The sequence below is a fragment of the Galeopterus variegatus genome, unplaced genomic scaffold, assembly GCF_000696425.1.
Source record: "Galeopterus variegatus unplaced genomic scaffold, G_variegatus-3.0.2 Scaffold1241, whole genome shotgun sequence".
NCBI classification, from domain to species: domain Eukaryota; kingdom Metazoa; phylum Chordata; class Mammalia; order Dermoptera; family Cynocephalidae; genus Galeopterus; species Galeopterus variegatus.
Genome location: NW_007727352.1, coordinates 224,205 through 248,905, shown reverse-complemented (window position 1 = coordinate 248,905; position 24,701 = coordinate 224,205). Strand labels below are relative to the sequence as shown.

General features: G+C 38.7%; 1 protein-coding gene across 2 annotated transcripts in view; it reads right to left on the bottom strand.

Moving 5' to 3' along the window:
* Nucleotides 1–7,221: 7,221 nt before the first annotated feature.
* TTC17 (tetratricopeptide repeat domain 17) overlaps nucleotides 7,222–24,701 on the bottom strand; it is a 131,373-nt gene continuing 113,893 nt past the window's right edge. For both annotated transcript variants that reach the window (XM_008575809.1, XM_008575808.1), the window contains 3 exons: nucleotides 11,992–12,111; nucleotides 10,092–10,235; nucleotides 7,222–8,368 (listed from right to left, as the gene is read on the bottom strand). In XM_008575809.1, the coding sequence (XP_008574031.1) occupies nucleotides 8,237–8,368; nucleotides 10,092–10,235; nucleotides 11,992–12,111 (396 nt within the window). In that variant the 3' untranslated portion in view covers nucleotides 7,222–8,236. The remainder of the gene's footprint in view (nucleotides 8,369–10,091; nucleotides 10,236–11,991; nucleotides 12,112–24,701) is intronic.

Genomic DNA, 24,701 nt, shown 5'->3' with positions numbered 1-24,701 from the left:
GCGGGAGCGCTGCCGCACTTCCCAAGCGGCGCACTAGCGCAGTGCGCCACCGGGCCGGCCCGCAAAGATTTTTTTAAGGTTGGGAAACAAAAAGAAGTCAGAAGGAGCTAAATCAGGGCTGTCAGATGGATGTCCAGTGATTTCCCATCGAAATACTTGCAAAATTGCCCTAGTTTGATGAGAGGAATGAGCAGGAGCACTGTCATGGTGGAGAAGGACTCTTTGGTGAAGCTTTCCTGGGTGTTTTTCTACTAGTTTGGCTAACTTTCTCATATACTCTCAAAATAAGCAGATGTTATCATTCTTTGGCCCTCCAGACAGTCGACAAACAAAATGCCCTGAGCATCCCAAAAAACTGTTGCCCTGCCCTTTGCTCTTGAGTGTTCTTGCTTTTGCTTTGACTGGACACTTCCACCTCTGGTAGCCATGGTTTGATTGTGCTTTGTCTTCAGGATCGTGTTGGTAAAGCCATGTTTCATCTCCTGGTACAGTTCTTCCAAAAAAATGCTTCAGGGTCTGGATCCCCCTCATTTGCAGTTTCCATTGAAAGCTCTGCTCTTGTCTGCAGCGGATCTGGCACAACAGTTTGGCACCCATCGAGCAGAAAGTTTGCTCAACTTTGGTTTTTCAGTCAGAATTGTGTAAGCTGAACCAATTGGGAAGTCTATGGTGCTGGCTATTATTTCTGCTGTTAATTGCTGGTCCTCTCCAATTAGGGCACCAACAAGATTAATTTTTTTCTCTCAAATTGATGTGGATGGTCTGCTGCTGCAGTCTTCATCTTCAACATTGTCTTGTCCCGTCTTAAAATGAGCTATCCATTTGTTAATTGCTGTTTTTTTGGGTCATTGTCCCCATAAACTTTTCATAAAGCATCAATGATCTCATCATTGTTCCACTCAAGCTTCACCGTCAATTTGATGTTTGTTCTTGCTTCAAATTTAGCAGAATTCACGTTGCTCTGATAGGGGCTCTTTTCAAACTGATGTCTAGTAATAGCAAACTTGTAATAGCAAGTTAGCACGAATTTATTTTGGTGCAAACAAATTTTGCAATCCAGGCGTAGCTTTTTATAATCCCCCTTTTCCATGAACTTTTTGAAGACCATTTTCTCTCCTTTTGGTTCTGTTTCGCACGAATTTATTTTGGTGCAAACAAATTTTGCAATCCAGGCGTAGCTTTTTATAATCCCCCCTTTCCATGAACTTTTTGAAGACCATTTTCTCTCCTTTTGGTTCTGTTTCTCTGCAGAACCTTGACTAATACAAGGCTCATTTTCAAATAATTAAAGGTACCTCCCTAAAGGAGCTAGACATTTTCAGAGAAGCTAGGCTTTCTGTGACAGGCATTTTGGGCATTTTAGGCTTTCTGTGAAGAGATTTTGGGCTTAGGGGGCTTGGCCTAACTCTAGAGGCAGTGAACTTCAGTCAAAACAGTGTTCCGCTCATGAGCCAGTGCATCTGAATAACTTTTTCTATTTCAGTCCTCATAATGGATATAATTCATGTCTATCAGTAGCAAGGCTTTTCAAACAGGGGTTCATGCCCCCACAGGGGAAGATTCTGGATTTCAGGGGAAAGGTCATGTGTACTGTAGAACTGGCCTCTCCAAACTTCCAGTCACTATGGCATATGGCGCACACACTGGAATCCCCCACCTCCCACTCTGACATGTACTAAAGCAGGATCCAATATTTTAAAAATATAGGACTAACTCAGAATCAAGAAAGAGGAATTACTAGGTGCCAGCGGTGTAATGGGAACTGCTGCTGCACAGACCACAGGGCCTGAGAATTGCTGTAGGCCTGAGGAGCTGTGGTCTTAGGCCCCATGGGGTATAGGCGTTAGGCTTCATGGACAACTGAGAGATGAAATGAACTCTGTGTGAGGCCAGGATCTAGGGACAGGACAAAGATCAGAAAGTCCCTGTCCATCAGGTAAACATATCAGAACCCTGAGCCTCTTTCCAGTCAGGTGGTAGAGTTTTGATTCACACTCTCCATACAATGTGGAAACCCTCAAAGATCAGAAAGTCCCTGTCCATCAGGTAAACATATCAGAACCCTGAGCCTCTTTCCAGTGAGGTGGTAGAGTTTTGATTCACACTCTCCATACAATGTGGAAACCCTATGCCAAGAAACTAATGTGAAAATGTGTTTGGCTTTGTAGGGAATTCAGCAGAGACAACCTCAAAAATTTCCCCATGAGGAAGTGTCTTCAACTCCGCACAATTTGTGGAATTACCTCAGGCATTAACTCTTGCCGAATAAGGACAAAAAATATATAAAGTATATGAGGAACTCCAGCACCACTCATTCGTTCCTCCGTTCATTCATTCAGCAGTTTTCTCTGGACACCTACTATGTGCCAGGGGCTGGAGATACATCAAGGTACAAAACGAGTATAAATTTTGCATTCTTGAGCTTAGGTCCTGGTAAGAGATGACAGACAATAAATAACACACATAGTAACTCAGTAATGATAAGAGCTATGGAGAGAAGTTCAGCAGAGGAGGACGTCACAATTTAAAGTATCATGATCAGGGAAGCCTCACAAAGAAGGTGGTGAGAAGGTAAGCCAAAGGGATATTTGGGGCCAAAGGAACAGCAAATGCAGACGCCCGGAGGCAGAAGCATGACTGGAAGTTTCAAAACACAGCAAAGAGGGATCAGTATGGCTGGAGAGGAGTAAGCAAGAGAGAAAGAGCAAGAGGCGATAAAACTAAGACAGATTGTAGAGTTTTTGTTTTCTTTTTAGTTTTTTCTTTTTTAACATATATAAAAACATGTTATTGCAAGTCACTGGTTTTAAGCAGAGGAATGACATGATCTGACATGTTTTAACAGGAGTCGAGGGTTACTTTAGAATTTTTTGACCTGAATAATTGGATGGAGGGAGTTGCAATTAATTCAGATGGGAAAACCAAAGTTAGACAAAAATTTGGGGGGGAAGATAAGGAATTCAGTTGTGTACAAACCACATAAATATACTGAGGAGACAGTTGGCTAAATGAGTTTAGAGTTAATAGAGGATGTCTATGCTGGATATATAAATTTGGAGGTCACAGCATGGAGATAGTGTGTGAAATCACGTGACTGACTGGGCGAGACCACTAAGGACATGAAAGAATATAGAGAAAAATAGCAATCTAAAAACTGAGAACTGGGTGTGTTACAGTTTTAGGGGATCAGACAATCCACCCATTCAACAAAGACAAGAATTATTTCTGATGAACAAGAAATAATAGACCAATTTGAGAAGTAAGTATGCTGAAAATGTTTAACTAGTTAAACGAAAGATTAGGGTCCATAAAACAAGGAGAGATCGTGAAACGTAATGAAAAAGAATGAGATAGAAATCCTACAAGTGAAAAATGTCATAACTGAAATAAATCTCAATGAGTGGGTTAAACAGTATACTAGACACAGATGAAGAAAGAGATAGTGAATTAAAAGACAGAATGGAAGAAATCAACCAAAGTGAAAAACATAAAGAAAAATTTCCTCAGGTGTTTCTATTAAGTGGTGTTTTGGGACAAGCTCCCCACCTTTCAGGCCAGGAATCATTGTCCTAAGCAATCAAGCTTTTGGATTAGGGTCCAGAAGTGGAACAAAACTCTTAACAGAAAGGAAAGAGTCACAGTCTCATTGTGTTGTGACACTTTTAGGGCAGAGACCATGTCTAATGTCTTATTAAGTGTTGGACATCAGTAAGTGCCAAGTTAAATCTGTTTGTAGCAAGAGTAAGAATTGCCTGTTTGCAACTTCACAGAAAGGGAAAACATAGGATTTGATCTAGGCATGCCTGTCTGACCATTAGAATAACCACGAAAGCTGAACTTAGAAACCAGTCTTCCCTGCTGCTGGCTCAACCACTGCCTGGGAGATGACAGCTGGCACGGATGTCAGGGTGTAGTCACTGGAGGCCCAGGAAATGGGGCAGATCCCCATGAAGCTGGCCACACCACAGTGGTTCTACCTTCTCTCCAGTCAGTAGTGCCAGAGCCTCAGGCAGTGGAGGTTAGAATAGGCCCTGTGAGGTTCACAGGTGGCTAGGCCCTTTCTTCTCCTAGCCAGATTGAGAGCAAGGGCCTGAGACAGAAGGATGGATCTTTTTTTTTACCCCCCAAGTTCCACTGCAGAGAAGCAAGATATTTTACTTCCTTGCAATTGGTTTCCTAAACAATTGTGAGAAGTGGGTGGAAAGCCCTCAGAATGCCATGAGCAGGAAGCAGAGGAACATACAAATTGCATGGCTTGTCAATCATTTAACATTTATTGAATATTTACTACATACAAGTTGCTGTATTCAGTGCTAAGAACAGACATGTGACATATGAACACACATGGGAGAGATAAGATCAACACACCTGAAAGCAAATAAGGAACAGTTAAGAATGAAATTACTAGAGGTGATTTATATGTGGAGGCAGGATAGTAAAGCAGTTACGGGCACTAATTTGGTGTTAGGCAAATCGGAGCCTGGTTTGAATCTGAACTTTATCACATGCTAACTGTGTTGAGTGTGGGCCAGTTACTTCACCTCAGAGCCTCATTTTTCTCATCTGTAAAATAGAGATATTATTGTCTACCTATTTTGTAGTTGTGAGGACTAAAAGAGATCATGAATGTATGACATGGTGGTTAGGAGGGCCAGCCTTAGGATTAGACTGCCTGGGCTCAGACCTTGACTCCAGCACTTCCTAACTATGGTCTTGAGCAAGTTACTTAATCTTGGTCTCCGATTTCTCATTCTAAAAATTGGGATAACAACAGTACCTACACTATTGGGTTGAAACAAGGCTTAAGTGAATTTATCCCACATAAAACTCTTAGAACAATCTTGGAATATAGTAAGAGCTCAATAAATCTGAGATGTTGATGACTGCACACAGCCTCCTGCTCGGCTCAATGAATTGAAGCAGTTTTAATTATCACAAAAGATGCAGATCAGTGTTTTCTGGAGTTATCAGGAAAAGCTCATGAAAAAGAGGCCTAGAAGGCGGGTAGAAATCAGAGAGGAAGGAAGACGCCATATCTGATGGGGAACAGACTAAGCAAAAGCTTTGGAAATCAGGACAGTGAGGCCGGCCTGACCAGAGAATATGCCAGGGAGGGGTCTTATTTAAAAATCATTCAAAAATTCTTTAAAATACCAGTTTCTACAACGTGGTGCCAGTAACAATAGTTACCCCTTACTGGGCACTTGTACTGTGCTAACTGCTTCATATTTTTTATCTCCTCTAATTCTCACAGCAATTCCCTATAAAGAGTAGTAGTTCTTATTCTTATTTTCTTCCAGTGAGAAATGCAGCTCAGAGCTAAACGACTTGCTTACGATCACCTTGCTAGCAAGAGGCAGGACTAAGGTCCGCATCCAGGTTTGTTGAACCAATTCTGGGGCTCTCTGAAGGAGGAACAGCCCCAGTGCAAAGGAGTTGCTACAGGAGTGGGCCTGTCATGAGGCCAAAGTTCTGGGGGGCTCTGCCCCGGAAATGCTCAGGCCCCTGTGTACATGGAACAGAAGGGACACTAACAGCTGCCCCTTACACTGGAGAGCTGGGCTCCAAGATCCACTCCCAGCAGGTTGGAACCAGTGTCTTACTCTAGTGCAAGTCAGACCTTTGAGCTACTTAGTGGATAGGCCCCATAGAGTTCTGGAATGGAAGCTGCAAGGCAGAGAGAGAAAGACCACTGTTCTGGCCTGCTGGTGTCTGTCCCCACCCACCAGCCTCTGCATCGTCACTGGGCTCTCATCTCACCAGGCCCGGAGGAGGTCCACACTCATGGTCTGTCAACCAGCCACGCAGCGCAGCATCCCACCGTGCCTGATTTGAAGCAGCACCTGAAATGAGCCTGTGAACAATGCTGTGGAAGCAATTTCCAATCATTTCAAAGAAGAGCCAAGGTCTTTCCCCTTCCTTCCAGAGAAACAGATTTCCACTTGTCCCTACCCCATAGTCCTGTATAAAACCAACTTGAAGCTGCCTCCATTCAGTTTTGGCTGACCATTCCTGCTTTCAAAAGGAATATATAAATATTCGTTGCAGCTTTATCCATAATCTTCGAAAGCTGGAAACACCCCAGTGTCCTTCAGCAGGCAAACAAATGATGGAATACTACTCAGCAATAAAAAGTAATAAACTACACTTGGTGGTTCTTAAGTGTATTATGTTAAATAAAAGAAGCCAGACTCAAAAGGCTATATACTGTGTAATTCATTTACGTGACATTATGGAAGAGGAAAAACTGTGGGGATGGAGAGCAGACCAGTGGTTCCCAAGGGTCGAGGGTAGAGGAGGTTTGACTACAAAGGGGCAGCAGGAGGGAATCTTTTGGGGGTGATGTAAGTTTTGTTTCTTACTGTGGTGGCTGCACGATTCTATGCACTTATCAAAACTATTTATACAGATCTATTACAGAATTGGACATCAAAGAGTGAGTTTCACTGTATGTAAATCTTAAAAACCCACCAAGCAACTGTTGAAGGTTTCAGAAAAAACTAAACACCAAATTGTGGCAAGGTGGAGAAACAGAGAACTACATTTAGACACAATGGTTAATTTACGAAGATCCCCTTAGAGAATAAAGGCTCACTTTATTCACTAACAAATGAATTTGCTGTTCTCAATATGCCCCTGATAAAACTGTTTGGACTTAGTCGGATCTAGCTGCATAAAGGACAGAGTTCACAGGCATGTCTGATTGCTCACCTGCCTCTAAGAAATTACATAGTCTGTACTAGAACCAAATGCTCCAAGTTCAGTGAGCCAATATTTGAGACGATTGGGTATGGTAATGTTCCAGGAAAGTCTAAGAAATGCCGTCTTCCAGGGAATCCTGTCTCAGAATGCTTAACCTAATATTAGTATGACTCTCCCCAAGGCTCTTCATGAAGCTTACTCGGATGAACTTGAGGATCTCTGCTCAACTAAGGGAGTGTAACTTGATGGCTTATTCTTCCTTTTCTGGGAAGGTCAATTATATACCCAACTCTGAACATCTGCTGGCTGTGCGTCTTTCCTGGTTAAATGTATCATGCTAATAAGTTCATCAACCATAAATTCTACTGATGAATTGTTTTCCCACTCACCTTGCTGTTGTGGAAAGAGAGATACACAAAGACAACCTAGGAATGGCAAAGATCAGATCCAGAGTTACGGTTAGGCTTCAGAGCTGTCCAAATTAGCCTGGTTCTAAAGAAAAACCACACTACAGACCTATTTTGCTCATAAACGACTTTTATTTTTGTTCTCAGTATGTGCCCTTGAAGGTCTCAAAATGTTGTAGTTTCTGATTCTCCTGGGACCAAAGGTAAAAAGCATCATATGGAAACACTCAATCTTGGCTCGTTACTCTCTCCTGAGCTCAGTCTGAAGGCTTTGGAGAGAGGGAGCAGCTACGCACACCTTACTCCAAGATGGGTAACACGGTGAACAAAGAATTAGTAGAACACAGACTCAGTCTGTAGAGGGCTTCAAATATACATATTCTATATATATAAACCTGTTATATAGGATTTCAACGTATTGGTTTCCTTGTGATTTGTAATTAAAGTAAGATGATAAAGATGGTGCACGCTGCTGATTTCCCCTTCTCAGCCCCCCTCCCTCCCCAACATAAATAACATTACAAAGATCAGGTGATCCTAAGAGTTTTAGTTGTTGAAAATACTTTGTTTTAAAAAATCATTTCCCCCTTCCTCGCTTGCACACTACCTCTGAGAGTCTGTAACACAGCAGCATGAAACGGACAAGACTGGGGACAGCAGGGAGACCTAATGCAGGGGCGCAGGACACTGCTCCTCATTGACTGGCACCTGATGGGCTTTTGCATTTCCACCGACAACAGAGGCTATGACAGGAAGCAGAGAATGTGCAATGTGGTTTTGTCTTCCCTCAGAGGAGGCGGGCTGGACCACTGAGAAAAGCCCTAAAGGCATCAAGGTTTTGGAGACAGAGCACAGCTCCAGAAATGTCTTGGCTCAGTATTTACACAATATCATTAAGCTGCATTTTCCTTTTAAGAAATTTGTTTCTAAAGATGCCTCTTCTGAGGTTGGTTGGGGGAAAGAAGGAACTTAAAAACAAAAACAAACCGAGTCCCACATGTGTAAAAGTCCTGTTACAAGTCTTATTCTCACACACCTCATTAAAAGTAGATACTGACAATGATTGGTTTCTTTTCTTATTCTTTTTTTAAGAGCATGAGGAAAGAGAAAGAGAAAGCAGGAGTGCACTAAGGAGAGCGCCGTCCCTTCTTCAGCATTAAGTGGCACTGGATGGTCTGAATTCGGTTCTTGGCTGGCACAAACTCGGGCTGCAGCTTCAGTGTTGATTCATACCACACCAGTGCTTTTTCGAACTCTTCCTGTGAGGGAAAAGGGACAAATGTGAGAGGGATGGCACTACCAGACTAAATACACACTGCGACCTCTTTTTTCTCAAAAAGCACCTCTGTGCTAATGACAGCCCTGCAGTATTTTTTCAATGGATCTACATCTCCGCAGAAAACTCTGAGGTCTGGAAGTAAACAGCTGCCTCCATCCTCCAGGTACATCACAAAGAAAACCATAGCAGAGCCCAAGAACCAAAGGCAAAGGGGCAGAGCAGCTTTTACGAAGGTCAGACTCAGCAGTGGGAATAACAGTGGCTGTAGTAGGTAAGAACTAATATCACTGAGTACCTAAATGTGCCAGGCACTGTGCTAGGTGCCGTACAAAATTCTTCCACTGAATCTTCACAGAAACCTCTAGAACCATGCTTGGCAAGAACTCATTATGCACCTGCCTAAATTTTCTGCTGTAGCTGGGAGGATGGAAGTAAAGTCAGGTATCTCAATTAGACTTGTAAATTTTGCACAGTTTTTTATTTTCCCTAGCATTTAAAAATACCAACTGGGCTTGGAAACGATCACTGCCATACTAAAGGTGTTAATTTTTTTTACTTAGGCTAATAGTCTCAGAGAAGAGCCCAGACCAACTGGTTAAATGATTCCTTCCAGCCAAATGAGAGACAGAATTCCTCATTCATAATAGCAAATTTCACATTTACTGAGGACGAAAATAGATCCTTCACTTTAAGAAGCAGAGAGGAATATCTGCACATTCAGCAATACCTACATGGCCAAATTATACTTCCAGCCTCTGAAGTCAAAAATGATACCTAAAGCTTATAGCCCAGAGCTGCTCATTCTATTAACTGTTACTGAGAATATCCTGGGGACAGCCCCATGCGAGACACTACGCTTTACATGAAAGTGGATGACACGATTCTCATGTTAAATTCACTTATGGCAGCTTCTGGGGAGACCCCTGGGATTGTAAGTTCTGAATTGGTCCCTGTTTCTGATCAGAATGAGGAATCTGGATGGTGGCTTTGCCATCGTCTCTAGAAATGGCATGCCATGAAACTAGTGGAGTTTCATCATTCATTGACTATTTGATGAGCCCCTACGATGTGCCAAACACGGTGAGGTGCTGGGAATAGGGAGATGAAGAGGAGTCTTGTCTCTAAGGAGCTCATAGTCCAGAGGGAGAGAAAAGCAAATAAAAAATTATAATCCAAGGTGAAAATATGGCAAGAGAAATATGCACAGGGCGTCATGAATGTAGTGACTGGTACTTAGCCCAACCTGTAAGCAAGAGCGCATGTGTGTGTGCATGTCTGCGTGGAGTGTTTAGGTGAGGTTTTCTGGAATAGGTGATGTCTCCAGAAAATTGTAGGTAAATCTTTTTTTTATTTTTGGCAACTGGCCGGTATGGGGATCCGAGCCCATGAGCTTCTTGTTATAAGGCTGTGTTCTAACCAACTGAGCTAACCGGCCAGGATAAAAATGACTCTACTATTAGTGTTGAACTCATGGTGAGGAACTACATAGTTGTAAATATCCAGATTAATTTCACGTATTATTTTTTAAAAAAACCTTTTAAACACTTATCCATAAAATATACTGTTGGTAGAGCTAGCAATTTTAGACATAAAACTTATAGGAAACTGGACAACAATGACATATTCAAAGAAGATTTGACATCAGAGATGTGCCACTGTGCCGCAGCAGAGTTGGCATGTTCTGTTCACACCCCCAGTCTCACCATTGCCACGTAGACGTTGCCCAGTGTGAAGTGGTTCACAGCAAAATGTGGTGCGATCTCTACTGCCATGGTGGCTACTATGACGGCATCATTCCAGAGCTTGGCATTGTGCAAGATGTTGGCCAGGCTAATCAGGGGCACATCCTGGGAGAAGGAAGAAAAATGGTGAGCAGGCAGTACTCGGTTTTAAGCTTTCATTGTTGGTTTTTGTAATCACAAAGAATGCAGTCGGCATGTCCTGGTAAATGACAGAGTTGTGTAACTCAAAGTGCTTGTCTGCTGTTTGCTACTGGTCTGTGATAGATAACAGCTCGCACTAGAACACAAATCAATTACTTCTTTCATTGACCAAGTCTTGCCTCAAAAAACAAACAAAACAAAAATGTCTGCAGAAGTAAACAAACTGCTGAGTGACATAGTTGGCTTATGCTGCTGCAAGCTCTTTGTCTTGTTGCAGGTTGGTAATAAAAAGCCCATGGACTGATAAATACCTGTCCACAGACCACACCTGGAGTCAAACAGCCAAAGTATCCTCGACAAGGACAGTTGGATCATCCAGAGCAGGGGTCGGCAAATGTTGGCCCACAGGCCATATCCAGCCTGCTGCTTATTTTTGTAACGTTTTACTGGAACACAACCATTCCCATTCCCCTTTTTTGTGTATGTTTGTATGGTTTCTGCCTAGCCCACACAACCAGACCTGGGGAGGCTTTATTCTGTTCAGGGGAAAAGTGACAACAGAAATGAGACAGGAGTAAAAGTGCAAGGGAGGGGCATACTGATATGAGAACAAGAACAAAGTCAGCACGACATGTAGCCAAACACAAAGCTGAGGGAGGGGACAACTCATCATCACCAGGCCCCAGGGGCCAAGCACACCCAGGTTTCTTCTCTCTTGAAGAAAGAAGGGAATGTGGGACTCTGGAGCACCCAGATGGAAAAATGGGTCAACACTGATGGACTTGCAGCTAGCACCACGGCAGCCCTGGCTGGCCTGGGAAGCTGGTAGGAGGCGATGGGACCTAGGGGGCAGACTCCCCACCTCCCACCTCACCCTCCTTCAGAGGACTGTTTCCTGCCCTTCACACCATCCACACAATGGGCCCAGTATGCACATCCCTGCAGAAGCCAGGGACGCAGTACAGAAGGTGGGCCTGCAGATGTTGCTGCAGCTAAGCCAGAAAACATTCTGGGCAGGAAAACCAGGCGCACACATGCACAAGGCCTCTGGGTACTCTACCAGCCAGAATTAGACCAGAAGTCAACTCTAAGCTGGAAGTGAGATATGGATTAATGCAAAACTCAGCACACATGGATACAAATGTGCTGTAAAAAAACTGTTCATTCTCAGTCAAGATAACAATAACTGGCCTTTTGGAAAAGACCGATGCTAACACATTTTTTTTGTGTTTTATGTGTGTGTCTAAATGGGGAAGTCAGACAAGGACCAGGAACTGGCCAGTGTATATGAAGGAATGGAAATTTGCTTCTGTCTCTGTGCATGGAAGCAAGCTCAGCCACGTGTATATGCAAAACAAGTAAACTGGCCTCCAGACCCCTGAGGATAAGCTAAACCCAGAATGACTTCTCGGGTGGTGGCCTGTGGAGGCCAATGTATTTGGTGTACATTGGGTACTAAACAATGTAATATTGACAGTGATCTTGAAGACCTTTTCCCATGTTCCAACAGCAAGGCAGGGGAGAGAGGCTCACTAGTGGGGATAACTCACAGGAACTGTGGCACAAGCTGGGTCATAGGTTCTCCAGCCCCATCCTGTCCTTGCACTACTTGCTTACTGGCTGAGCATGAGGAAGCCTACTAGAAACCTCAGAATAAACCACCTGGGATGGAAAGACCCAAGGGACGGAAAGGACCAATGGCCTTCTGAGTCCCACTCACCTTCATTTGGTGTGGAGCATAGTGGAGAGCCTGGCGCAGGCAGTCGATCGCCTTCTTGCCTTGGCCTTTCACTCTCCAGTAGAGGGCTGCCATGCTGGAGAGGACCCAGGACGTCTGGTTCTACAAAGGAATGGTTAGCTAAGGCTGATGTCTTCAATAGCACACCAGTGTAGTACCAAGGTTAAGCACAGTTACATGCATCATGACCATTTAACTGGTACTCACTAGGTGCTGGCACTCTGCTAAGCACTTTATGTCTGTCCTCTTATTAATCCTTAGAAAAATCCTATGAGCTTCCTATTACTATTATGGCCTTTTTATAAATGAGAAAACTACGATTCAGAGAGGTTAAGTATCTTGCTCAAGTCTACTTGACTACTAAATAGCAGAACTATACTTTTTTTATTTAAATTTTGGAATAAGCAACTCATTCACATTTCAAAAACCAGGAAGTATGCAGTTATGCAGTGAAGTCTCCTTCCCATCCTTGTCTCTACTGTATATAAGTACACACTATTTTTAGTTTCTTATGTGTTCTTCTAGAACTTCTTTATGCTTCATTTTGTACAAGCAAATATGAATAGAGAATTGTGCTCCCATCCCCCCTTTAACCTATTATTTATAGAAGAGGTAACCCTGATTCACTCTTTGCTTTTTTCACTAACCAATTTACCTTGGATATCTTTCTACATCAGTGTATGGAAAGCCTCCTCATTCTTTTGTTAATAGTTGCACAGTATTTCATTGTACCATTATTTATTTATTTATTTATTTAACTAGATCCTTAAAATGAATATTCCCCTCTCCCCCAATTTTTTACTGTTATAAACAATCCTGCAAAAAGAACCTTGTATAGGTGTAACTTTGCATTTGTATGATGCATTTCCAGATGTGGACATGCTATGTCAAGGGGATATACACATCATTTTGATGGACATTGCCACATTGTCCTCCATAGCATTGCAACCATTTAGTCTTCTGCCAGAAACATATGAGCATCCTGTTTCCTTACAGCCTCATCACAGAGTCTGTTATTAAACTCTTGGACCTTTGTCAATCCAACGGGTGAAAAATGTGGTTTTACTCTGTATTTCCCTTCTTATGAGAGGAGCTGAACATCCTTTCGTATCTGACAGACTTTTGTATTTTTCTGTGAACTTTCTTTGAAGGAACTAAACTTTAGTTCATTCAAAATTCTTATCTGTTCCTATATTTGTTATTTTTTCTATTTGGTCTTTATCCTGTCTATTGGAAAAAGCTCTTTATATATTAGGGAGACCAGTCCATTGCCTGTGATGTGATTGACACATTCGTTTCCCCAGTCTGAAGTCTGCTTTTGGACTTAGGGTGCTTTGTGTGTTGCAGGAGGTTTTGATTTCTACAGAGTTCTGTTTATTAATTTATCTCTGATAACTGTGGAATTTTAGTTGTAGTTAGGCCTCCATTACTCCAAGGTTATCATGAAATTTTATCATGTTTTTTTCCCCAAAAAACTTTTGTAGTTTCATTTTTCACATTTAAAAATTTGATCCATCTGAAATTTAACCTGGTGTAAAGTAAAAGATATGGCTCCAACTTTACTTTTTTTCAGATGGCTACTAAGTTGTCCCAATAATATTTAATGAATAAAATTCATCTTTCTCCCTAGTGAGATGGCTACCTTTGCCATATACAAAATTTCAGAACTTAATTTGGATCTAATTTTGGATTTTTCTATTTCATTTGCCCCTTTTTTTTTTTTTTTTCATTTGCCACTTTTGATTAATGGTCTCTAATACCCAGCCATTACAGAAAAGGCAATTGGAAAACTTACTGTGCTTCCCATCTTCTTTCTTCCAATCTAATTTTTGGTAATTTTATAATTGTACATTGACAGCACATATAATATTTATATTCTGCTCTGTCACCCTATGCCCCACCTTTGTTTTAGTATTGGTTGTATAGCTGAAAGTATTCAGTGGTCACTGACATTACTTTTGTGTGGTTTCTTCAATGATCTCCTGGTTGACTGGAGTTCATCTTCTAGTAATTTCCTCAAGAAGGGTTCACAGGAACGATATTTTTTGAGATCATTGTTATCGGCTGAATTGTGTTCTCCCAAAATTCATATTTTTAAGTTCCAACCCCAAGTACCTCAGAATGTAGCTGCATTTAGAGATCTTTAAAGAGGCGGTTTAGTTACAATGAAGCCATTAGGATAGCGTCCTAATCCAGTATGACTGCATTTATACAAAGAACCAGTAAGGTTCTATGTGCACAGAGGGACAACCACGTGAAGAGGTGGCAAGAGCCAAAGAGGCCTCAGAGGAAACCAACCCCACCAGCACCTTGACCTTGGACTTCCAGCCTCCAGAACTGTGAAAAATAAATTTCCGTTCTTTAAGCCACCAAGTCTGTGGTTCATTATGGTGGCTCTAGCAAATGAACATATATTCAAAACTTTCTGTCTGTAGCCTTCATATCTAAAAGATAGCTTGGCTGGATATCAAACCACAGCTTATTCTTTCCTTAATAATTTACTGGCATTTCTCTGCTGCCTCTTGGCATGCAAGGCTGCTGCAGCGAAATCTGAAGTCAACCTGATTTGTTCCTCCTTGTGACTTGATCTTTCTGACTGGCTTCCCAAAAGGATTCTTTTATTTTTAAATAAAATGATTTTTCTTTAAGGCCAATTTTTGACACACACACACACACACACAAATTTATATAATTATGAATATATATAATATATAACATAATATAGTAAGGATATAATTATATAATAAATATATATTAAATATATAATCATACAAAATATATATTTATGCTGATAAGCACAAAATAATGAATATCCCAGAAACTACCATCTCATCAAAGAATGAACTTGCATCGACCTATGTGTTCTCACACTATTCCATCCTCTTACCTTTTTTCCAGAGGCACACACTATTCTTGTCTTTATTATTTGATTGCTCCTTTTAAACAGTCTATCACTTGCACAGATGTGTATTTACCCCAATGATGTAGTATCAGTTTACTTCTCCCTGCACTTTATAAAAATGGTATGCTGTATGAAGTCTTCTGGGACTTGGGGTTTTTACTCAATACTATATTTCTAAGATTCATACATGCTGTGTGTAGCTTTAGGTCATTCAGTTTCCTTGTGGCACAAGTAAATGTCCATTAAGTGAATATACTACAATGTGTTTATATACTTTCTGCAGATGGGCATTTGAGTTTCCTGTTTTTATGTTTTCTGTTGCAAATAAATGTGCAGAGTTTCTCTAGTCTAAAGTAGATACCTAGGAATGGAATTATGGGGTCATAGCACATGCAAATGTTTAAAAAAAACAAGAGAATGCCCGATTGTTTCCCAAAGGTGTTGTGTCAACTTACAATCTCATCAGCATTGTTTAAAAGTACCTCTTGATCCATATTCTTTCTAATACTTGCTATTAGCAATGGGGGTAAAATGGCATCTTTACTGTGGTCTTATTTTGCATTTACTGATTATTAGTGAGACTGAGAACTGTTTCTTGTGTCTATTCCTCTATTTCTTCTTTCTGTGAACTGTTAATATCTCCTATGCATTTTTCTATTTTATTACTTATCTTTCTCATCAATTTATATGTTCTGTATATTAATCCTTCGTGTAGGTTAAATATTTAAAACATATTTCTTGTCTCTGGCTTACCTCGCTTCAATAAAAAAAATTTTAACTTTAATGTAATTGAACTTATTAACATTTTCTTTTACAGTTAGTGCTTTGGTGTCTTCTTTAAGAAACCCCTCTCTACTCCACAGCCAGAAAGATCATCTCCCACATTTTACTCTAATTTTTAGTTTTGTTTTTAATACTTGGTCCTTAATTCAAGTGGGACTGAGTTTTTGTGTAAGATGCAAGGATTTGAAGTTAACTAAGCAATTGCCCCAGCACAGTTTCCTAAATAGTCCATCCTCTTCCCATTCCTCTTCAGTGTCACCTTTTTAACATATCACAGTTCTGACATTAGACTCAGTTTCGGGGCTTTCTACTTAGTCTTCAGCATACTTTTGTTTACCCTTGAGCTAACAACATATTTTGTTTTATAATTTTTCATAAAAGGCAATTCTCACAACTTTTTTTTCAAGAGTGCCATGTCGATTCTTTACTCCTTACCCTTCCATATAAATTTAAAAATCTGCTTTTCAATACCATAAAAAAAAACCTTGTTGATATTTTGATTATAATAGCATTGACTCATTAAATCAAACTGGAGAAAACTGACATGTTTGTGATGTGTCTTCTTACCCATAAACATTATATATCTCTGTTTATTTAGGTCTTTAAAAATACCTTTCAATAAAGTTTAATCACTTTCTGCACACAGGTCTTGCTAATTTTTTGTTAGATTTATTACTGGAAACATTTTTGTAACAATACAAATACCTTTTTTTTTGCTGTTATATAGAAATGCAACTTAATTTATTGATTTTACAGGCAGCCACCTTGATAAAAATGTTACTACTTCTAAAACTTTGTCTGTAGATTCTTTTGGGTTTACTATGTAGATAATCACATTACCTCCGAATAATATTTTGGGTTTTTTTCCTAATATTTATGCTGTTATTGACTTACTGTACTTGCTAGGACTCTCAGTACAAGGTTGAAAAGAAGTGCTGATGGTTTGCATTCTTTTTCCTGATTTCGAAGGTTTTTAAAAAATATTTCCCCCATTATGAATCATCTGTGAAGTAGATATTTTATTGATTCTTTTAATTGGATTAAGGAAGTTCCTGTCTATTCTTAACTTACATTAGTTTTACATCACAAATGGGTACTGAATGTTATCAAATGCAATCTACTGAAATGATTTCATAATTACTCTTCTTTAATTTGGTGGTCAAAGTGCACCTGTTTTTTAAAAGAAATATGCTGCTGGATTCAGTCTGTTAATATGTTGGTTTTAATACCTGTGTTTGTGAGATCAACCCTCTTTAATTAAAAATTATGTATAATAATATATATACACACACACATATAATTTTTCCTTCTTATAATGTGTGATTTTGTTTTTAAAGTTACACTAGTCTCAAGGAAATCAATTGGGAAGTTGTTCCTTTATCTATTGTCCAGAAGTCTGTTTATATTGGAATGAAGAATTTCTCAAAGTTTGGTAGAATTCACCTAAAAAGTTAATAGAGTTTGTTGTATATTCTTTGTGAAAATATCTTTTTCTTTTAACCTATTGCTATAATTTATTTGAGAGTTATAAAACCCTTCAACTTCTTTTTCTTCTTAAATCATTTAAATAAATTATATTTTCCTAGGAATTTGTCTACTTTATCTGTTTTCAAGTTTATTGGCATAAAGTTGTAATTGTATCCTTTTCTTATCTCCTTAATTGGGTATAGCTATAGTTTTCTTTCTTCCTTTTCCATGATATTGCTTATTTGTGCCTTTTTTAAAAAAATTAATTTTTCCAAATGTTTGTTTTACTAGTTGTTTCAAGGAAACAACTTTTGGATTGTTGCTCTCCATTCTATTTTTGTTCTCTCTTTCTTGATTTCTACATCTAATAAAAGAACTTCGAAATACACAAATCAAAAACTGATGGAACTAAAATAAGACATAAAATCATAATTACAGTTGGATATTTCAGCATGACTCTCAATAATTCATAGAAGTAGACAAAAAAATCAATAAAGATAAAGACATGAACAATGCTATAAACCAACTTAACCTACATGACAGGTCTAGAATACTCTACCTAACAACAGCAGAGGATGTCATTGCTTTCTATCGTACATGAAACATTTACCAAGATAGGTCATATTGTAGACCACAGAACAAGTCAGAATAAACTTAAAAGAACTCAAATCATGCAAAGTATGTTCACTTACTATAATGGAATTAAGATAGATGTCAATCAAAGAAAGATATCTGGAAAATACCCAAATTGCTGAAAACCAAAGAATACACTTCTCAATATGGAGCTGGTCAAAGAAGACATCAGAAAAATGATAAAGAACTTTAAACTGAATGAAAATGAAAATATGACAAATCAAATTTGTCATAAACTTAGAGGACATTTTTAGCACTAAGCATCTAGAAAGGAAAGAGATCATTGCAACGTAAGCTTCCATATCAAGAAACTAAAAAAGAGAAAAGCAAATTACATCCTAAGCAAGCAGAAGACAGGAAATTTTAAAGATAAGAGCAGACATCAATGAAAGAGAAAACAGAAAAATAGAGAAAAATCAATGGACCCAAAAACTGATCCTTTGAGAAGATCTGTAAAATTGTTAAACCACTAATCAGTCTGATCAGGAAAAAAAGAGACAAGATACAGAGTACTAATGTCAGGATTAACAGAGGGTGCACTATCTGTAGATCCTACAGATAATAAAAGGATGATAAGGGAATAGTATGAAAAACTATGCCAGTAAATTCAACAACTTAGGTGAAACAGATACATTTCCTGAAAGATAAAACAGCCAAAGATCACTTAAGAAGAGATAATCTATGGCTGGCCCGGTGGCGCACTGCTATAGTGCGCCGCTTGGGAAGTGCGGCAGCGCTCCCGCCGAGGGTTCGGATCCCACATACAGACCGGCCGCTCACTGGCTGAGCGAGGTGCGGGAGCAACACCGAGGGTTGCGATCCCATTGCCGGTCCTGGTCCGGTACGGGCGCGACACTGAGGGTTGCGATCCGTTGCCGGACATGAAAAAAGACAAAAAGGAAAAAAAAAAAAAGCCTGCAACTCACTAATTATTTAATTATGTCTAACCCATCTAACCTATCCACTGAGTTTTTGACTTAAACAACTAAATATATTTTAAATTTAAGATGTGCCAATTTGCTTTTTAAATTTACCTAATCATTTCTGATACTTTTTTTCTCATCTTTGTGATCACATCATTTAAACATTTTATGAAGAAAAATTTTAAATACATACAAAAATAGAGAGAACAGTATGATGAACTCCTATGTGCTCATCACCAGCTCCAACACTTATCAACTAACGGCCAATCTTGTTTCATGTGTACTCTCATCCGTGTTAATTTGAAGCAAATCCCAGACTTTATATAATTTTACAGTAAATTTTTCAGTGTGTATCTCTAAAAGATAAAAATTCATACTTAAAACATAAGTTTAATACATTATGCCTAAAATATTGAAACTTATTCTTTAATATCAACAAGCATTTAGTTGGTGTTGCTATTTCCCCCAATTGTTGTGTAAGTTTTGCTCTGCTTTTACAATTTGAATCAAAATCTAAATATGGTCCACACACTGCAACTGGTTGATGTGTTCCTTAAGTCTCAATCTCTAGAGTCCATTTTCATCTAATTTTTTTCTTCACAAATTTATTTTTGTAGAAGAAATAGGGTTATTTAACCTGTAGTTTCCCACTGTCTGGACTCTGCTGATTGCATCCTTAAGGTACGATTTAACATGGTCCTTTGTCCCCTGTGTTTCTCTTAAATTGGTAGTTAGAGAGGCTGGATTGGATTCAGATTTGGGGCAAAACTTTCACAGTGATGTGAACTGCCAGTGGTACATACTTACTATCAGGGTGTCTCTGTTTGTGATGTCAAAAGCCAGTGATGATCACTGTCATAAATTTGTTAGGGGCTGCAAAACTATAATATTCTAAAAACTATAATAATATCACTCCTACTTTATTAGTTGGAATATCCCTATAAAGAGAGACTTTCTGTCATCAATTATTTGTTTACCCAAAAGTACAGTTAATTTAGGAAGGAAGGATACATGATTATTGCTTTCTTGTTACAGTCATACCTTGTTTAATGACAGGGATACATTCTGACAAATGTGTTTTTAGGCGATTTCATCATTATGTGAATATCATAAAGTGTTCTTACACAAACCTGGACAGTATAGTACACTACACACCTAGGCTATACGGCATAGCCTATTGTTCCTACACTGCGCTATTATGTTATGACAGCTACAATGTCACTAGGCGAGATCTTATGGATCACTGTAGTATATGCATTTTTTTGTTGATCAAAATGTCATTATGCAGCACGTCTGTATTTACATTTAAAAAAACAAGCTGTTCCCATGCATCCTACAAGACAAAATCATAGTGAATTTTTTTGTTTGTTTGTTTTTTGGTGGTTGCTTGGTATCAAACCCTGGACGTTGGTGTTATCAGGACGATGATCTAACCAACTGAACTAACTGGCCAGCCCTTATCATAGTGAATTTAGTAGTTTAAACATATGACGGCTTTCATCCATTGCACTTATTATCCTCTTGTTGCTCAAATCATCCCATCTTTGGCCAATGGGAGCTTATTTAAGTTGGCTCCGAATTCTTTTGAAACCACCTTTGTTGTCTTCAGGAGGTTTCGTGCTTTCCCAGACTTGGTAGAAGTTATTTCTCCAAGGAAACCTAGTTCCTTTTAGTGGTAAAATGGTACCTAAAGATCACAATCTGTACACTAAGGGTGCTTATTAGTACTGGGCCAGTCACTGCTTCTAGTCTTTTCAGCAAATAAAGTCAGGAAATGCATATTTAAAATATGAGAAAACAGCTGATAACAGCCAGGTCAAGCAGTCGGATTCCTGTTACCAGCCAGATGGCAAAAAAAAAAAAAAAAAAAAAGATAAAACGCATCAGAATTTCTTACTAATATTTCCAATTTGGGACATCCATGTAGATGTTTACTTAACATCATCATTCTCACATACGTACCATTTAAGATGTGCCAATTTGCTTTTTAAATTTACCTAATCATTTGTTACCAGCCAGATGGAAAAAAAAAAAAAAAAAAAAAAGATAAAACGCATCAGAATTTCTTACTAATATTTCCAATTTGGGACATCCATGTAGATGTTTACTTAACATCATCATTCTCACATACGTACCTCCTTTGATCTGTACCAAAAATTCCAGTTCTCAATACCAACATAATTACTCATTTATTTCTCAATACATACACCAACAAGCTCAGAAGAACGTTATCAATATTATTAACAATAGCATAATTGAAAATAGTATAAGATTTTCTTTTGTTCTTAGGGTAAATCCTACTAGAAACATACAGTCAAATAATTGTGTTTTAAAGTAACTTGTAATACTTCCTTTTGATGTGGTTATACCTCCAACTAAATACATAGTGAGGCTCATTTTACTTTTAATTAGGAATTGACTTATTAAAATTTATTTTTTGTAATTATGCAAAATATTTATTTGGTTCTAAACTCAAACTGAAAAAATAATGTGGATTCAAGGAAATCTAGCTTCATTCCCTGCTCTCCCCAACATATTGTCTTCTTCCTTCTATGGGAAACTGTTTAAAAATATTAAGATTTAGTCTTCCATTTTTTAATATCTTTGTTTCTCTCTATATATTACCACTCCCCTTGCCATTTTTTTTTTTAAAAAAGATACAGTAACCTAAGATACTACTTTTTCCACTTTTTCTTTCCCACTTGATATATCCTGAAGATTACTCCATAGAAGTTTACAGCCCTTGTTCTTTTTGACAGCTGCAGAAGCCTCCACTGTGCAGATGTTCACACAATGAATATTCACGGGAAACTTTTTTATCCAATCAGTCCCCTACTGCTGGGCATTTGGTTTGTTTCCAGTCTGTTATTACAAATCACACTACAAGAAGCCTCTTTTATAGGTATTTTTGTTTTAATTTTTTTGCCAGTGTAGTTTTAGGAAAGATTACTGAAAGTAGTATTGCTGGCTAAAAGGGTAAATGAATGTATAATTTTGCTAGATATAGTCAATTCTTCTCCACAGAGGTTATTCTATTTTGCATTTCCACCGGGAAGGTATGACAGTGCTTGTTTACTGACAACCTAACCAACAGTGTCTTCTTGAAACTGAATTTTGCCATGATGGGTAAGAAATATTTCAGTGTAGTTCTGATTTGTTCTTTTTCCAGTTTTTTTAGATAGAGCATACAATCACTGACTTTCAGCCTTCCCCTCTTTCTTTTTTAAACTAATATATCCATTTAGGCTATAAATTTCCCTCAAGCACTGCTTTAGCTGAATCCCACAAGTTTTAATATGCCATTATCTTTATTATCGTCCATTTAAAAATGTTTTCTATTTTTTTAATGCTCTTTTCATTGACCCATGAATTATTTAGAGGTATACTGCATAATGTTACCAAAATATGGGAATTTTCTATCTATTCTTTTGTCTTTGATCTTTTTTTAGTTTAATTTCACTTTGGTCAGAAAATATATTCTAAATAATTTCAATGTTTTAAAATTAGTTGATGCCTAATCTATGACTTAGCTTATTATCAACACAGTAAATGTTCTGTATGCATTTTTAAAAATGAGTAGTTTGTTATAGTTGAAAACAACGTTATATAAATTTCAGTTAGGTCAAGTTTGTTTATTAGTAAGACATTTTATATTTTTACTGATTTTTTTGTTTAATTCTATCACCTATTGAGATGTATGTTAAGACTACTATGATTGCTGATTCATTTATTTCTTCTATTAGATCAATGTTTAATTTTTTACATAACATAACTGATTGTACATATCTGTAGGGTACAGAGTTGAATATCAATATCTGTGTGCAATGTGTAATGCTCAAATCAGGATAATTACTATATTTACCATTAGACAATGTAATCATTTTTTGTGGTCCTTTACCAATTCCTCACTCCTCCCCATCTCCCTTTCCTACCTCTGGTAACCACAGTTCTATTCTCTCCTTTTGAAAGTTCAACGTACTATTGTGATTGTTGTATCTTTCTTTCTTTCATTTATTTTTTAGTTCCCACTCAAGAGTTAGGACATTTGGTATTTCTGTTTCTGTGCCTGGCTTATTTCACTTTAGATCTATCAATGTTTAATGCTTGTTTTACAGAATTTGAAACTATGCTATTGGCTGCATATAGATTTACAGCTTTCTATATTCCTGGTGAACTGACCACTTTATTATTAAGAAATATCTGTCTTTACCTGTAGTAATGCTTTGCCTTAAATTCCATAGTCTGATATTACTATAGCTACACCAGTTTTCCTTTGATTGGTGTTTGCATGGTATATCTTTTATCCTTGTTTAACTTCAACTGTTTTATATCTTATATTAAGGTGTGTTACTTTTAAAAAGCATGTAATGGGTCCACCTTTTTAACTCTGTCTGGTAATTTAGTACTTTAACTGGAATACTTAGTTCTTTTGTATTTATTATGGTTACTGATATATTGGGATTACCTCTATCACCTTATGATTTACCTTCTATTTCACCCATCTGTTTTATATTCCTTTATCCTCCTTTCTTGTCTCTTTATTGAATTAACCAAATGTTTTTTATTATTCCATTTTCCCTTAATCATACATTCTTTTACTGTTGTTTTAGTGGTTAGCCTAGAGACTGCAACTTCTTCAACTTATTACAGACAATATATGTTATTAATTTTATTCCCTTTTTGATAATGCTAAAACCTAACAATTTATTCATGAATACTCATAGGAAGTTGATCTCATGTTAATTTCTTAGCTATGTTCCCATGAAAACCTAATAAAGGGAGAATGTCACCTGTGTTACTAGGCAACATTGTATGGTAAGGATGACCTGACTGGTAAACTGCAAGTTGACTGGACGGACTGTGGATGACTCGGTATAAAGTCGCAGCTCTAGGCTTTCCCAAGTGTGATATTTCTTGTCCCTTGCTGGAACCCCTGGATTCTAGGCTCAACGGACTGTTATAAGAAGTATCATTTCCTATATGGAAACTGAGATTTCAAAGCCATGGTTGTTCCCGCACCCACACATACGGTCTTGATTCCTTGCTCCCAAGCTGTCACTTGTGGGGAAGGGCAGAGAATAGCTCCTGGGGGCTGCTGCCAGACAGCTTTGGGGACTCGGAGAAACACATGAAAAGCTGCACATCTGTCTTGCTATCTTTCCTGTTCTATATCCTTCTGAGGGAATGCAAGACCTCAAGAGGCCTATTGAGTTGTGTGAGGGTGAATTATCTACCAGCTAGTTCTAAAACCACTGGGAGTAACATTGCAGAGTAGTGTCAGCAGTGGAATGAACTTTCATATCCTTAGTTTAATATAGCCAAGGCACTATAATATAAATGGCATGGGGAGAGAGATGCTGATACTAATGCCTCAGTGGGGGCCAACCTTCTTGATTTGATAGTAAAAGCTTTGCAAAGTGTGACAGGGGATAAATCTTCCCCTTGTGGAAAAGAATGAAAGCTGGAGACAAACTTATGCTGAAAGAAACTACCCACTCTTCTCCACTGGCCATGAAATGAACCTGATCAGAAACCCAGCTACATTTGGGCCAAACTAGGCATTGATGCCTGGCTGGGAGTGGGGAGAAGACAAGCATTTAAGCTTGAGATTCCATGTTTTTTACTGGGTCTGTGATTGGACAAAGGTGATGGAGCAGCTGGGTTGGCTCTGACCAAGTTAGGCTGGCTGCTGATCCAATCAGCACTGAGTAGTGTCCAGGAGTCTGCACCTGGGGATTGGGGGACATAAATGGGAGAACTACTCTGCATTAATCCACAAGGTCAAATAGGACTATGTGGTAACCTGATGTACAAATTGATTGAGGTGACAACGGCAACAACTTGGTGCAAATCTGGGGCCACGGGGGGAACCTTTGAAAAGGCTTCTAGCTCCATGTTGTAGAGAGCAACCTCAGCTGTAACCTGAGCAGTGTCTGAGGGTTCTTATAGTGCATGCCCAATTTAACTCTAAAATGGAGTCTGAT